The sequence below is a fragment of the Phyllostomus hastatus genome, unplaced genomic scaffold, assembly GCF_019186645.2.
Source record: "Phyllostomus hastatus isolate PE091 unplaced genomic scaffold, TTU_PhHast_1.1 phas_contig_210, whole genome shotgun sequence".
Lineage (NCBI taxonomy): Eukaryota > Metazoa > Chordata > Mammalia > Chiroptera > Phyllostomidae > Phyllostomus > Phyllostomus hastatus.
The window spans coordinates 2093232-2106709 of NW_025333737.1; the positions used below are offsets into that span (position 1 = coordinate 2093232).

The 13478-nt window shown below is 56.5% G+C and overlaps 1 protein-coding gene across 4 annotated transcripts in view; it reads right to left on the minus strand.

Moving 5' to 3' along the window:
* Positions 1–13478, minus strand: part of ABR (ABR activator of RhoGEF and GTPase) — a 172749-nt gene that overhangs the window by 34736 nt on the left and 124535 nt on the right. For all 4 annotated transcript variants that reach the window (XM_045837276.1, XM_045837279.1, XM_045837277.1 and 1 more), the window contains 8 exons: positions 12724–12845; positions 11044–11209; positions 7793–7915; positions 7351–7426; positions 6811–6915; positions 5867–5941; positions 2551–2648; positions 2028–2159 (listed from right to left, as the gene is read on the minus strand). In XM_045837276.1, the coding sequence (XP_045693232.1) occupies positions 2028–2159; positions 2551–2648; positions 5867–5941; positions 6811–6915; positions 7351–7426; positions 7793–7915; positions 11044–11209; positions 12724–12845 (897 nt within the window). The remainder of the gene's footprint in view (positions 1–2027; positions 2160–2550; positions 2649–5866; positions 5942–6810; positions 6916–7350; positions 7427–7792; positions 7916–11043; positions 11210–12723; positions 12846–13478) is intronic.

Consider the following 13478-nt stretch of genomic DNA (forward strand, 5'->3'; position numbering starts at 1 on the left):
CACAGGGTGATCGGGACTTCACAAGGCACAGCACAGCCCTGGTGAGGGCACCCCTCCCCAGTTCATTGGAAGGCCAGGAAGAAGGCTCCGGGTCCAAGCTGCACCAAGGCTGCACCTCGGGGGGTGGAGCGCTGGGGGACTTCAAAGCCCTCCAGGGGACGCCGGCTCTGAACTGGCTGCTCACAGGCCCAGGTCAGCTGGCAGCAGGAAGGTTTGTGTTTCTTTTAATATCAACTCGCAGGCATTTAACATTCCTCGAAGCTTAAACACAGAAACATTCTCCTTACCAGACTGTGCTTTCTGCTTTGCCAAACATAACCTGGCTCCCTCCCCTTCCCCCACCACCTCCATCTGCTCCTGTCTCCAAGATGTAATGATTTACGGTATTTCCCCTGGGGCTGGTGCTGCTGACAGAAGTGAGGAGGAGGAGGCAGCAGGGTTGAAGTCCAGGTGGGGCGACGCCATCGAGCCCTGGAATCTGGGTTCTGGAGGGGCCAGGGCCCAGGGGACATGCTGAGTTGGCTGTGCTGGACACTCTTTTTAAGTCTTCTCTCCCACAGCCACCGATGGCCTGGGGCACAGGGCAGCTGATCACGTGTCTTGGCTGGGTATCTCCTGGGGCCAGATGGGCCAGCCAGACCCTCGTCCCCGCCTGTCACTCCTGCCAGCCCATGAGTGTGGAGATGGAACCCCCTCTCTTTACCCCTACAGGAAGTAGGTTCCCAGGGCTGAATTTAGAGAGCTTTCGCTCTCCGGCCCCCATTTCCTAAATAATGAATAAAATAATGAAGGACTGACTTATGGTTGCCTGGCAACGCCATCTCCCTGGAGACAGTGCTGAAGACTGGGGCATAGGTCCCCCAGCGTCAGGAAAAGATGTGCTCAGGAACTTGGGGTGACATGAGGCAGATGGCCAGGGCCCCACCAAATGGAGCCACCCCCCTTCAAACACTAGAGCCTGAGACAGATTGGGGGAGCAGGCAGCCCACGCAGGTCCCTGAGGGGCAATGCTACAAGAACACACAGCCAGGAGCCAGATCCCAAACTCTAAAGCCTCAGCAAAGCATCAGAGAACAAATTCTTCCTGCAAAAAAAAAAAAGTCAGCTCGCTGCGCCCAGATCCCGTCTGATGTGACCATTAACAAGCCCAGAGCACCCACCCCCATGGCTCAGGCCCAGGGCGCACCGGTTATGGTTTTCCTCAGTGTCACGGTCACAGAATCCGCCCTCAAACCAGGCCACCTTGTGTCAAAAGTGTGAGGCCACACAAGGTGGCAGGGGAGTGTGGACGGCTTCATGCCAGCCTGTCTGCATCCTTTTCCCAGGTAAGTGAACAGCACCCCCTGCCAAACTGGAAGGATTTCCAGAGACACAGGCTGCAAACAAGGACCCTCTCCCCACATACATGAACAGAGCACCAAAAAACACAGCTGAGGCAGGTACGCTCTGAAACTGACGCAGGACCTGCTCCTGCTGATACCCACAGAACCAACTTGTAAGCCTGTGAACGCCAGGGACAGGGGAGTAAGGCCCGGCAACCCCAGTGACGAGTCAGAGACCAGCTCTCAGCAGGCCAGCAGACCCTAAACCTGTCCAATGGCTGGTTGGGGCCTCCCACCTCCTGCAACAGACACTGCTCATCACACAGCGTGCACGGAGACGGCCTCCCAGCCCTCAACCCTCAGCGCGGTGCTCTTGGAAAAGCCACCTGCAGACTAGAGCAGACAAAGGGAGCTGACACCCCCCCCAGTCCATCCTGCAGGAGTGTGGACGAGCCACCTGAGCCAGCTTCAGGAGCCCGAGGACCCAGGCGGACGTGGCTGTCTGAGGCTAGACAGGACGTCACCTCCAGCAGGGAGAACCACCAAGTGGGGGAGCTTTTCTCAAACCAGCTTCGAGCCCGAGTCCCTGAAGGCCAAGCACCCTGACCTCAAAGGCAAGTGACAAAAACGCCTTCCAAAGTGGCAACACTGCCTGGCAGCTCCCCGAGCCTGGCCTCGGTGCCCTGGCCGCATCTGGGCCCTCACCTGGATCTGCCCTTTGCCCATGATCTTGTCCACGATCTCGTTGTTGTCCTTGTTGACCTTGGTCTTGTCGTAGCACTTCTCGTAGCACAGGATCCTCAGGGACTGAGAGCCCTCCAGCTCGATCTCAAACTCCTGAGGAAAGACGGAATGAGGGTCCTGAACCCCTGGAGCTGGGAGACTTGGATCCCGGCAGGTGGGGGCCCCACTTCGCAAGGCTGAGAAGCAGGGAGGAGGGCCCGCAGGACCCCGCCCCCAGGCATGCAGCAGGCAGCGTGCTCCCCTCCTGGAGCCCTCCAGGCCCCCGGAGCACTGATGAGGGGAGTCTGGGGCCTGGACTGAAACCCGAGCTGGGACACAAACAAAAGATCAGGAGTCAAAGGAGCAGGAGTGAGGGGCAGGGGGTTAGAGGGGCAGAGCTGGCCCGGCCACCCCCGCCAGCAGGACATGATGAGCACAGGGAGTGGGGTGGGACGGTCGGTGACAAGCTCGGGGTCCCTTGGGGACACCAGCCCCTTCCACTCACCTCATCCCACTTGGGCTCCATTGTGTCCCGAAACACCCTGGTTTTGGCTTTGCTGACAAAGTAGCCAAAGGAATCCACCTCCAGGGTACAGTACAGGTCTGCGGGCAGAGATACACTGAGTGAGGCCCAAGGAAAAGGGGCTTAACGTACCTGCCCCTCCCAACCCCCCGAGGGGGGCTGCCCTCGGAGTCTGACCCCTCACACCCTCAGCACTCCGCCCAGCCGGTGCTGCCCACCCACCTCCTGCACCAGCCTCTGGACACACTGGCCCCCTCCCTGAAGGTGCCCAGCTCTCCGTCGGGACCCTTGCTGTCCCTTCACCCCTATCATGTGCCTCCTCACCACTGAGGCCTCACGCCACGTCTTCACTGGCCATGCTGACCAAGGAGACACCCCGCCCACCCCCCCAGGTCCCTTTAGAGGGCACCGCTGGCATCTGAGGTGGGAGTCTCGGGAGGGCATCTGGCCTCTGGGGGCAGAACACTGGCGTGACCCCAGCCACTGAACCAGAAGTGCCACCCCCATCCCGACAGCTCTGTTCGGTGTTGCTTTCTTCACAGCACTTCACTTTAGCTGAAGTTGTCTTTTCTCTCTTGTCTCCCCTCCCCCTTCACCACATCAGCGCCACAAGGGCAGAAGCCTGGTGTTCTCAGCCACCGTGCCCTTCATACTAAGCTGGGTGTGCACATGGCAGGTAAGCCCTGCTGGATAGCTGGTAGTTTCTCCCCATTTGCCAGATGAGAAAACTGAGTCACAGAGAGACAAAGGGACTTAACGTCACACAGGATCAGAAACCCAGGGCTCCTGGCTCCTCCCCTCTCGGCCAGCCCCATGTGGGGGTGCATGAATGGAGCTCTTACCACCCCCAAGTGCTTCAGGTGACCAAGTAGTGGAAAGCTGGGGCTGGGGGTGGGGGGCGCTTTCCCCAGTGTGTCCATTTTGAATCATGACCTTTAAGGCTGAACATTTTCTCCCGTCTACCCTGAGACCCAGCCGACCAGGCCCCAGCACTGGGCAGTTGCCCCAGGCCCTCCGCAAACCCGCACGTTCCCTCTGCGGCTGGGACCCCGGCAGCCTCCGTCTCCCCGAGACGGGAACTGCCAAGGTGGTTTTCCAGGGTAATGTGTGTGTTGCAGGGGGTGGATCTGGGGCATGACAGCCAACCCTCTGCAGCATGAATCAAGGGGCAAAGGTCAGAGGTCAGAGGGTGGACATACAGCTCAGGCCCCGGAGTTGGCCAGCCGGGCTGTTTTCTGAGAGAACAGAGGTGCAGCTGCCCCCCAGTTGCCTCTAGCTGGGTGTGATGCAGAGCAGATGCAGCTGTGTATTGGGGTGCACGGGGATGTGGGTGCAGGTTAAAGGTGAATGGCGCCGAAGGCCCAAAGCAGCCAGGCTCTGTCGGATCGGACCACGGGTCTGGGTGGCTGGGAGACACAGGGGCAGGGAGGGCTGTCCCCACCTACTGGTTTGGTGCACGTCCCCCTCAGGCGCCGGGGCTGGTTCACGGGGGAAAGGGAAGGCTTCGGAGTCAGACTGTCTGGGTTCAAATCCAAGCTCTGCCCAAACCCCCAGCCTCTCTGCCTGACGGCTTCAACCTGCGCAGTGGGAGTGATTGTGGCGCCCGCACCCTCCGCCTGACCGTGCGAATGTCATGAGCTCACTAGGACGAGAAGCCACTCTGCACACTCACTCACAGGTCCTAACCCCTAAGGGTTAGGATGAACGAATGTTCATCAGAACGAACATCCGAGCCAGTTGGAGGGAAGAAGATGGGCTGGATGCAAGGAGAGATTTCGTTGTAGCTCACCCCGTGTTTAACCACTCAGGCCCATCCTGGCCAACGTGAAGGAGAGAGAGGAGGAAGGGCAAGACTCCTGGGCATCGTGGAGCTGGGAGGCACCCGGCCCAGCTGCCGACGCGGGTGTATGTAACAGCTCTGCAGAGCTTACTAACCAGAAATACTCACGGGTGGTGCCCCCCCCCCCCGCAGAAGGGGATTCCGTGGGCCTGGGGAGGGCCCAGGAAGCTGCCACGTGCACACGCAGCGCAGTGTGAGTGATGAGGGCGAGGTCCCGGCCGCCCCGAGAGGGATGATGCTCTGAAGGGAAGGTGTGGGCTTAGAGGCGGAAGACTCAGCTGCTCCTCCGCCACCCACGTGACCTGCCTGGGAACATCCCTGCGCCCCCGGGGCCTCCACTTCTTCGTGAGTGAAATGCGAATGGTGTCAGTAAACTCAGCGGGAAGCCAGGAAGATTGGAGCAAGTCACATGCCGGAGAAGGCTGTGACACGCCAAGGCATGTCCCCACGCCAGCCACATTCATGCATTTCCCTGGCACCTGGTAAGGTGCCCGGGCACACAGTAGGTGTCTGGAAATTAACTGCTTAGTTCAGCATTTCTTAACTCCTATTCATCCAGCAAAAAAGGACATGTGGTTCTGCCCTCTAAGAACTCTCTCAGGAGAAGCAAATTTGAAGTGACAGAACAGTATGGCAGGTGCCGTAAGCACGGTTTGCCCGGGGCAATGGGAACACAGAGCGAGGAGGCCCATGAGCCCCAGGAACTCGGGCTTCGCACGCATGTTCATTTAACATCTGTGAGCCAATGGCATAGCCTCTGCACGGTGCACTGTGCGGGGAGAGGCCAAGGGCAGACCTCACCCACCAGGGAGGAGGAGGAGTGGGAAGGGCCTGGGGGAGAAGAGCCGGAAGCCGGGAGCCCTGGGTTCCTGACCCTGTGTGATGTTAAGTCCCTTTATCTCTGTGACTCAGTTTTCTCATCTGGCAAATGGGGAGAAACTATTACCTGTCTAACTGACTCACAAGCTCCTGCAGGAGAAAAGCTAGATCAAAAGTGTAACTGTATCTTGTGAAACGCCAACAACTGCACAGACTTAGTGAGTGATGATAAAGAAGGGAGAGAAGGCGGTGTGTGGCGGTGTGCGAGCACCGCACACATGCGGTCACACTGCAGCCTGCTCTTAGGTCAGTGTCAACAAGGGAGATCACTTCTATGGAGACAGAAGCTGAGGTTCAGAAAGGTCAGGAGAGTTGCCCCAGGTCACACAGCTTGTGATCAGCAGATGTGAGGCTGGAGTTCAGGAATTCAGCAGACTTGGAGACAAAGGGCAGGACAACTGCCCAGGGGAGCTGGTTCCTGGCCTTTGGGGGCATGTCCCACATCTCAAGGCGGTGGCAGGCCAGAGCAGAGCAAGTGGGCAGTGGGAGGCCTCACGTGATGGGTCCCCAGGGACTTTCCGGGACAGGGTGAACAATGGCCCACACGCAGGGACACCCAGGGTGGTCAGGGACACTTACTCGCTGACTGCTTGAACCCCTTGGCAGAGTGGACGATGACATGAAGGAAGCCATAGAGCCCCGGAGACTCGTCGTCTGCAAGAGTGCAAAGCCCCCAGAGTAGGGGTGGTGAGTGGCTTAAGGATCTGAGACACAGCATGAGCCTAGGTCTGACAGCACCACCTGGTGGCCAGATGAAGAAGTTTCCAGAACCCACTGCTTCCAGGACCATGAGCTGGTGCCCCTTCGCCCTCCACTCAGCCTGGGAGGCCAGTCCACACCTTCCCTCTTGGACCCAGGATTTTGTACCACCCCCCAGGGGTGCCCTCCCCTGCCCTCTGGGTCCTGCTGTCCTGTGGCTGACTTTCTCAGTCTAGTCTTTCAAAGTACAAGTTAGCCAGCAAGTCACTCTGTGCCAATGGGAGAGAGAAGGCCCATCTCTGCCTCCTCTTTGGAACTCAGGGGGCAGGTGCCCCTCACACGCAGTGTTCAAATCCCCTTTCCAGCACCCACCGGCAGCCAGGTTCCACCCACTCTAGGCCAGTTACCAGCCCCGGTCACAGCCCTGCCCGGATCAAAAACCTCCCATGGGCGCTTGGGCTGGAACAACAAACCGCCTTGCTGGGCACCCGAGGCCCTCCGAGATGCAAGCCCTGGAAAGTCTGGCCTAACTTCTCACACACTGTTCTGGCCCATCTCCCCTTCCTCCCACCCGACCCCTGCTCCACGCTTGTCTTCTGCTTCCACTATCTGACCACCTCGTGAATACACTAACGACACGGTCCCAGTGCACCAGATTCTTCTCCCAAGCCGGTGGGGGCCAGGGAGGCACTGGGGCCTCCTGGGGAAACGGACAACCCCTGTTCAAGCTTCCTCTGTCCCTGGCAAGGTCCCTGCAGAAGGCCCCAGCAGTGCCCTGGGGCACTGGACCTGCTGACCCGGCAGCCGTGGGTTCCAGATCTTACCATCTTTATTGCTGGTGACAGGAATATTGTGGACAGTTCTAAGTTTGAAGCAGGATCCCGTGAGCACCTGGAGCTCCACTGAGCTCAGGACAAAGGCCTGGAGATCTGCAGGAGGAGCCGAGAGAGGGGACGTCATCACAGGTCCACTCGGACCCGCAGCTCCCATTGGGGGCTATCACAGGAAAAAACCACACTTGGTTCTAAGGGCAGAGTTGGTCACTGAACCCTCACACAGGTGCTGTCAGAGGGGTAAGAATGGGGGAGTCCAGCCAAAGAGGCTGGTGTAAGCGTGCATGGGAGGGGGAGAGGCGGGGAGAAGGGGCCTCGGCCCTGGGTCCAGTCCTATTACTAATTCATTGTATGCCTGAAGCAGATCACTTCAATTCTTTGGGCCTCAATGGCTCGGTAACATTGATTAAGAGACACCTGCCCTGGTGCTTTATAGAGTGGCTGTGGGGGCTGAAGAGGAGACACAGGACATGAAAGTGCTCGGGAACACACAAGGCCATCAGGGCAGCGTAGAGAGGGGCAGGACCTTACCCTTCTTCTGCAGTTTCTGAATTGCTTCTCTCCACTCTGACCTTTCATAGTCCGAGGACAGTAGGAACAGGTAGCTCTGAAGAGAGGAGATGACAGTTCAGTAGGGTGACTCTAGTCAGACCAAGTGCATTCCTGGATTTTGGGGCTATCCTGTGGATAGCTACTTCTATCCCAGGAACAAAGCTACTTCTTACCCAGGTACCACCCCCTAGGCTTGGTGGGAAGCCCAGTGACAGGAGTGGCAGTGCCAATGATGGCCAGCAGAGGGCACTAGCTCCACACCAATGGGGAGAGGGAGTCCAGGGCTGGAGCCACAGCAGCCTCCTTGCGAGTCGGGGCCTGAGTCCCTCATTCCCAAAGGTCACGGCCGAGAGCCACAGAGAATGGACAGCCCTGGACCGAGGACAGGGGCTGTCTCGGTCCTGTCCCCACCCTTCCTGACCTTTCCGTTCCGATTGTGGATCCGAAATGGGATTGTGGGGGAATTGAGCAGCAGCAAGAACTCGTTCTCAAACATCTTCTTCTTTAGGCGCTCGATGGCCCGGCTCTGTCCTTTGTTGGCTTTCTGTGGGGGCGGAAGGCACAGACGGTTGTCCCTACACTCAGACCCCACTCCTCACCCTGTGGCTCCAAGCACAACTTTCCCTTGTGTGCGGATCACGTTTTTTTTTTTTCCTTTTTCAATACTTTATGATGCTGTGACACCTCAGGAAGCTTAGATGGCCAGGGAGAAAACTATTCCTCCTGGGTCATGCTAATTCCTAACATATCCCCAGCCTCCTCCTGTATGTAACTCGCACATGTCATCCCCCTGCCCTAAGTCACCCAGGTACCAGATTACTAGGGTCAGCCTCTGTAGCCCAGAGCCCGCCAACATTACCCAAACCAGCCAGTCCCACACTGTCTCCTGCCCTGCCTTCCTTTCTCTGGGAAAGCGCCACGCAGGCTCCGGGCCACGGTCTCCCACGCTCCTTCTGCCTCCTGGCCAAACCTGCGCTTCCCCATGCGGCTGTGTGGTGTGGTGTGGTGTGCGCCCTTCTCTTAGACTGTAATTAGTAAAAGTCTTCTTTCAGCAGCATTAGCCTCTTCTGTCACCTCTATAATTAAATCTTGAGTGCCCTGCCTAATACCTCAGACACCTTTCAGCACAAAGCCCTGTGCCTGGCCCGGGGCACACGGCCTGCAAGGCTGGGTCGCAGCCTCCACGCCCTGCCTGACACACCAGGCCCCCACCCTGCACCCTCCACTGCGGCCTCATGGAGTCATCCCCTGTGCTCTGATAAGCCATTCCCTCTGGTGGGTGTCCCCTTCTCCAACTTTCCAAGTTTATATTTTATAAAGGACCCTTCCCTTTTATTAACGACTCTTATGCTTAACTCTGATCCCATGCCATACTCAAACTCCAAAGCTGAAATTCATTTCTGCATCATCTTTTTTTTTTTTTTTTTTTTACCCACTAGGCTAGCAAAACTGTAACAATGGCTCCCAACCAGGGTTGTGACAGTGTGGGGCGAGAGTGACTGTCACACACTGCTGGTGGGACTGTCATCGGATGCACCCTTTCCAGAGGGACGCCTGGCAAGTACATGCACGAGCCCTTTGCCCCAGACATCGCACTTGCAGGGAGTCTGCCGGAGAGAAGACACATGCGCGCAGCAATGCTGGCTACAGACTTGCCTGCGACGGACGAGCAGAGAACCAGAAATAATCTAAACACCCAAACACACTATTGTGCAGTCAAGCAACAGACTAGCATGTGGCCGTTAGAAAGAACCCGGCAGACCCAAACTAAGGTGCCCTGTTAAGTGAAAAGCTTAAACCGCAAACCAGCACCTGCAGTCTAATCTCATTCCAGCACACATAACGTGCATGCGCACCCGAGGCTCGGCACAGCAGAGTCAGGAAGAATATCCCCCAACCGCTCACAGCAGGGGGTTGGGGGTTGGGCGGGGGGCAGCCGGTCAGTGTGACTCTACACACTTCGGCATCGTGAGTTTTCCTTCAAACAAACCAGGGCTACACTGGCGATCAGGGAAAAAATAAGTTTAAAAAATGTTATTAAACAAGTAAATCACTGCTGCTTCTGTGCTTCAGAAAACGACTTTGCTGCGCCTCTCCAGGGACTCCTCCGTGGGCGGAAATGGGCACGCCTGCCCCCCACACCCGACAAGGAGCTCTGTGAGGCACCGGGCACAGCGCAGCCAGGGGCCAGCGGAGCTCAGTACGCGCTGATTCGACCAAGCAGAAGGCCGCATCTCCACACCCAGGGCAGGAGGGAAGGCAACCAGCCCACCGGCTCCCAGGGCCAGGTGGGGATGGTGGGCAACGCCAGATGGGGCGACAGGCTCCACTGAGGCCAGGTGGGGCCTGGCCATTCGGTGGAGGGGTGTGGGGGGGACACGCCTATGCGGTGGATGTTCCCTCTAAACAGACGCACCGCCCGCAGACCCTCGCTTCCAAACACCCCTGGCATTTTTACTGTGGCCTTCTTCTCCTCCGTCCAAGGAGAGCTGTCTGAGATGAAAGGATCCTTAGAGGCCACTTGTTTGTCTTCCTCAACAATCATTTATGAAACAAGTATTTATTATGTGCCAAGTACTAGAGACGTAGAACAGCCCCTTGCTTGAGTTCAAATCCTAGTCCGTAAAGGAAAAAGCTGACTACGCAATTTTAAATCAGTACCAACGAAGCAAAGCAAAGAGGCAAACACCAGGAGCCAGGAAGCAGGGCACCCAACCCAGCCCGCAGTGGGTGCACACCAGGGAAGGTCCCCAGGGGAAGGGAGGCCAAAGCAGAGCTGGATGGGTGAGGAGGAAAGCAGACCAACCAAACAAGCCCCTCCGTGCCCTGCCTGCCATGTCCGGGGGTGGGGGACGCCTCCTGGGGGCTCTCCGCTAGCCTCTGCTTTCAATCGTATGAATTGAAGGCTATGCATTTTCCTGTGAATAGCGCTTTGACTGGGTCCCACAGGTTCTGCTATGCAGGGCTCTCATTTTCATGCAGTTCCCGTTTTGATTTCCTCTGTACTCTGAAAGTTTTAACTTGCCAGGCTTATATTTAACTACATTCTAGCTGTTGATTTCTACTTTTTCTGCACCATGGTCTGTGAACATGACAGGTATCCCCATCACTGTTTCTTTTTTAATTTGAGATTGCCTTTGCAGCCTAAAACATGTTCCACGCGTGTGGATGTTTCATGTGTGTTTGAGAAGAACCTTAGTTCTCGGCCGGGGCACAAGCTTCTGTGCGTTTCCGCGTCAAGTGCGTCACGGCACGCGAGGCTCCTCTGTCCTTGGTTCTTGCCTCCGTGGTCTGTGGGTTCGCAGGAGGCTTCCCAGGCCCGTTCCCTGTGCATGTCCTGCGTCCCCTCAAGAACACCTTCTTCTCTTGCTTCCCTTTTCTACAGTGCTGATACACACTCTTCTCCAGGAAATTTCCCAGGATTAGCCTCACTAACTCTGAGCACTGACTCCCTGGCTCACCCTCCACCTGCTCAGTGCTAATCTGCCAAGATCAAAGTCTTTCCCTAAACGCGTGTATGCCTGAGGCCTCCTTCTCTTGCCTCTTCCCTCCTCATCAGGTTCCCAACCCTCACACCACCCCTGCCTGTGCTTCTCGATACATCCGGGTCAAAGGGCCCCAATAAAAACAGCCGACTCCCCTATGCCGGCTCAGAGGCCAGGTGCTGCTCACCTCCTTCTGGATTTCACTCTTGAGGGCAGAGATCTTCATTTTCATGTCCTCCAGCTCATGGTCTGGGAAGGGGTGCACGTGAGGGCTGGGCTCCGCCTCCTCGGGGGACGGGAACACGAGGTCGGCCAGGGGGATGTACCATTTGCAGTCATATTGCTGGTGCTTCCTGCCAGTGAACCAGAGGAGGGCTTGAGCCACAAGGAGCTCGGCCTGAGCTGCTGAGCCCCAAACCACCTAAAAACGATGTGCTGAGAACTCGTCACAGGCAAAAATGACCCACTGCCCTTGAGCCGCCCAATCAGAAAACACGCACACGGAGGTTCTGGGGGCAGGCGGCCGTGAGGGCTCTGGCCATGGCCGCGCCAGTCTTCTGGTCGGGTACGACCGGTGTTCCTAACACCCCGGACCTCGCCGGCAGGAGCAAGAGGGGGCTCACGCTTTCCTGTTCCCCATCCCATGCTCTCTCCTCCCTTCCAGTCTGCCCGCACTCAGCTCACACTCATTATCCTTTAGGCTAGAGATGGAATACAAATGTTATTTTGAAGCCAACTCTGATCAACCAAGGTCACTCGAGGTACCGGGGAGAGGATTACACAGCCACGTTCAAGCCCGGTGGGCACCAGGGCCGTGGCTCATTAGTCAGGTCTGCCGCGGGCAGAGGACTGAAGTCACGGGCACATTTGCTTATGACTGCCACCTGTGCCTGAAAGCAGTCTCAGATCTAGTGCCAGGGAGCCCTGCCCTTTCCTGAGTCTCATGAAACCCCGCCTCTCTCACCTCCCACAGATCGCAGGTCTGCGCCTCTCACCCCTGCGCCTCAGTGTCGCAGCGAGCTCAAGGCTCGTCTCCCCGGGACTGCACGCCAGCACACTTGCACACGGCAGGTGAAAGAATGTGGGACGCATACCAAACAACCTTCTCTGCTCATGGCGCAGAGTGGGGCTACATCATCACCAAGTCTGGACAGGGAGGTGGAAAGTGGCTTTCAAGTCAGATTAAGGTTCAAATCCCATCTCCTCCACTTCTAGCTGTGCAACCTGGGGCAACCTATTTTACTATTCTAAGTCTTTCCTCTCACCTGTGAGATGCGGAAAATAATACCTACTTTATAAAGTTGCTGGATAGATTAGAAATAATGTATTCGAAGCATTTGTCATGGCACCTGGCATGGCAGACCCACTCAATAAATGACAGCAGCGGATTTAATGAATATTCACTGACTCGTGAGCAAAAATGTAGAGACGTCTAATAAAAGAAGAATGCTTAAGCAAATTACGGCGTATCTACTTGTAACATCATGCGGGAAAGTGAAATGATGATTATGAAGATTAGGCAGCTACAGGGAAAATGCTTATGACGTGCAATGGAAACAGCAGAGCCCCAAATTGGGTATTCACTCTGATTACAAGTATCTGAAAAAACGTGTAAGAACATTAAAAAAAACTGGAAGGAAATACAGCAGCAGGAGACTGATGCTTATGTTCGGATGGGTGATGGGTTTTTTGGTCTGTAATTTGGTTATATTATCTTCATAATTAAAAACATCATTTATTTTTAGAAAAAGACTGTGCAGTAAAATAAAATAAATTAATATGCTTTTAAAAAGGAAAACATGCCGATCACTCCAGGTTGCTAAAGGGCTCCTCTCCAACTCTGCACCCTGGGTGCAGGCACACTCACCCTGCAGATGTCTTCTTGAGCTTGGCGCACAGTAGGACATCTGTGAAGAGGAAGACGTGCCGCAGCTTCCGGGAACCCTCTGACACTTCCACCAGGAAGCCGTCCTTCACCAGCTGCCGAGTCTGAGGGAGACGGCACACCCACCCACGCGCTCAGGCACGGCCTACCCAGGGCCCAGCCTGCACAGGCGCACCTTCCCGCTGGGGGGTGGGGAGGGGCCTTCGGGGAGGGGCCGTAGTGCCTGGTGGTTAAAAGCAATGGTTTGGGGGTCACATGGACATGGGCTCGAATCCAGACTCCACCACTTCCCAGCTGTGAACTTGGGCAAGTTTCCTGACCTCGCTTAACCTCAGTTTAACCATCTGTAAAGTGGAGGTAATGGTGGCTGCCCATGAGGGAGGGAGGGATCACCAGGACGACGCGTGCACAATGGCACAGGACCAGCCCATCAGGTGTGATCAGCATATGGGAGCTTGATGCGTTTCTGCAGCTCTCAACAGCTCCACCTGGACGGACCCTAGTTCAGGATGACTTGGTTCCTCTACCCTGGGGCACGAACACTCCCACCCCCCCAACACCCACCCCGCAGTCCTGCCTAAGAAGTTGATCTAGCTTCAGTTCAGCTCGACCTGCAGACCCTCTCAGGCCTGTGGATGCTACCTGAGTCAATTCTTCAACCAGCCCAGACGGACGGGAGGCCCTGGGCCCCGCTCTGTGGGGCTGCAGCTGTGTTCCTCTGGAGGAACCTGCAGCCA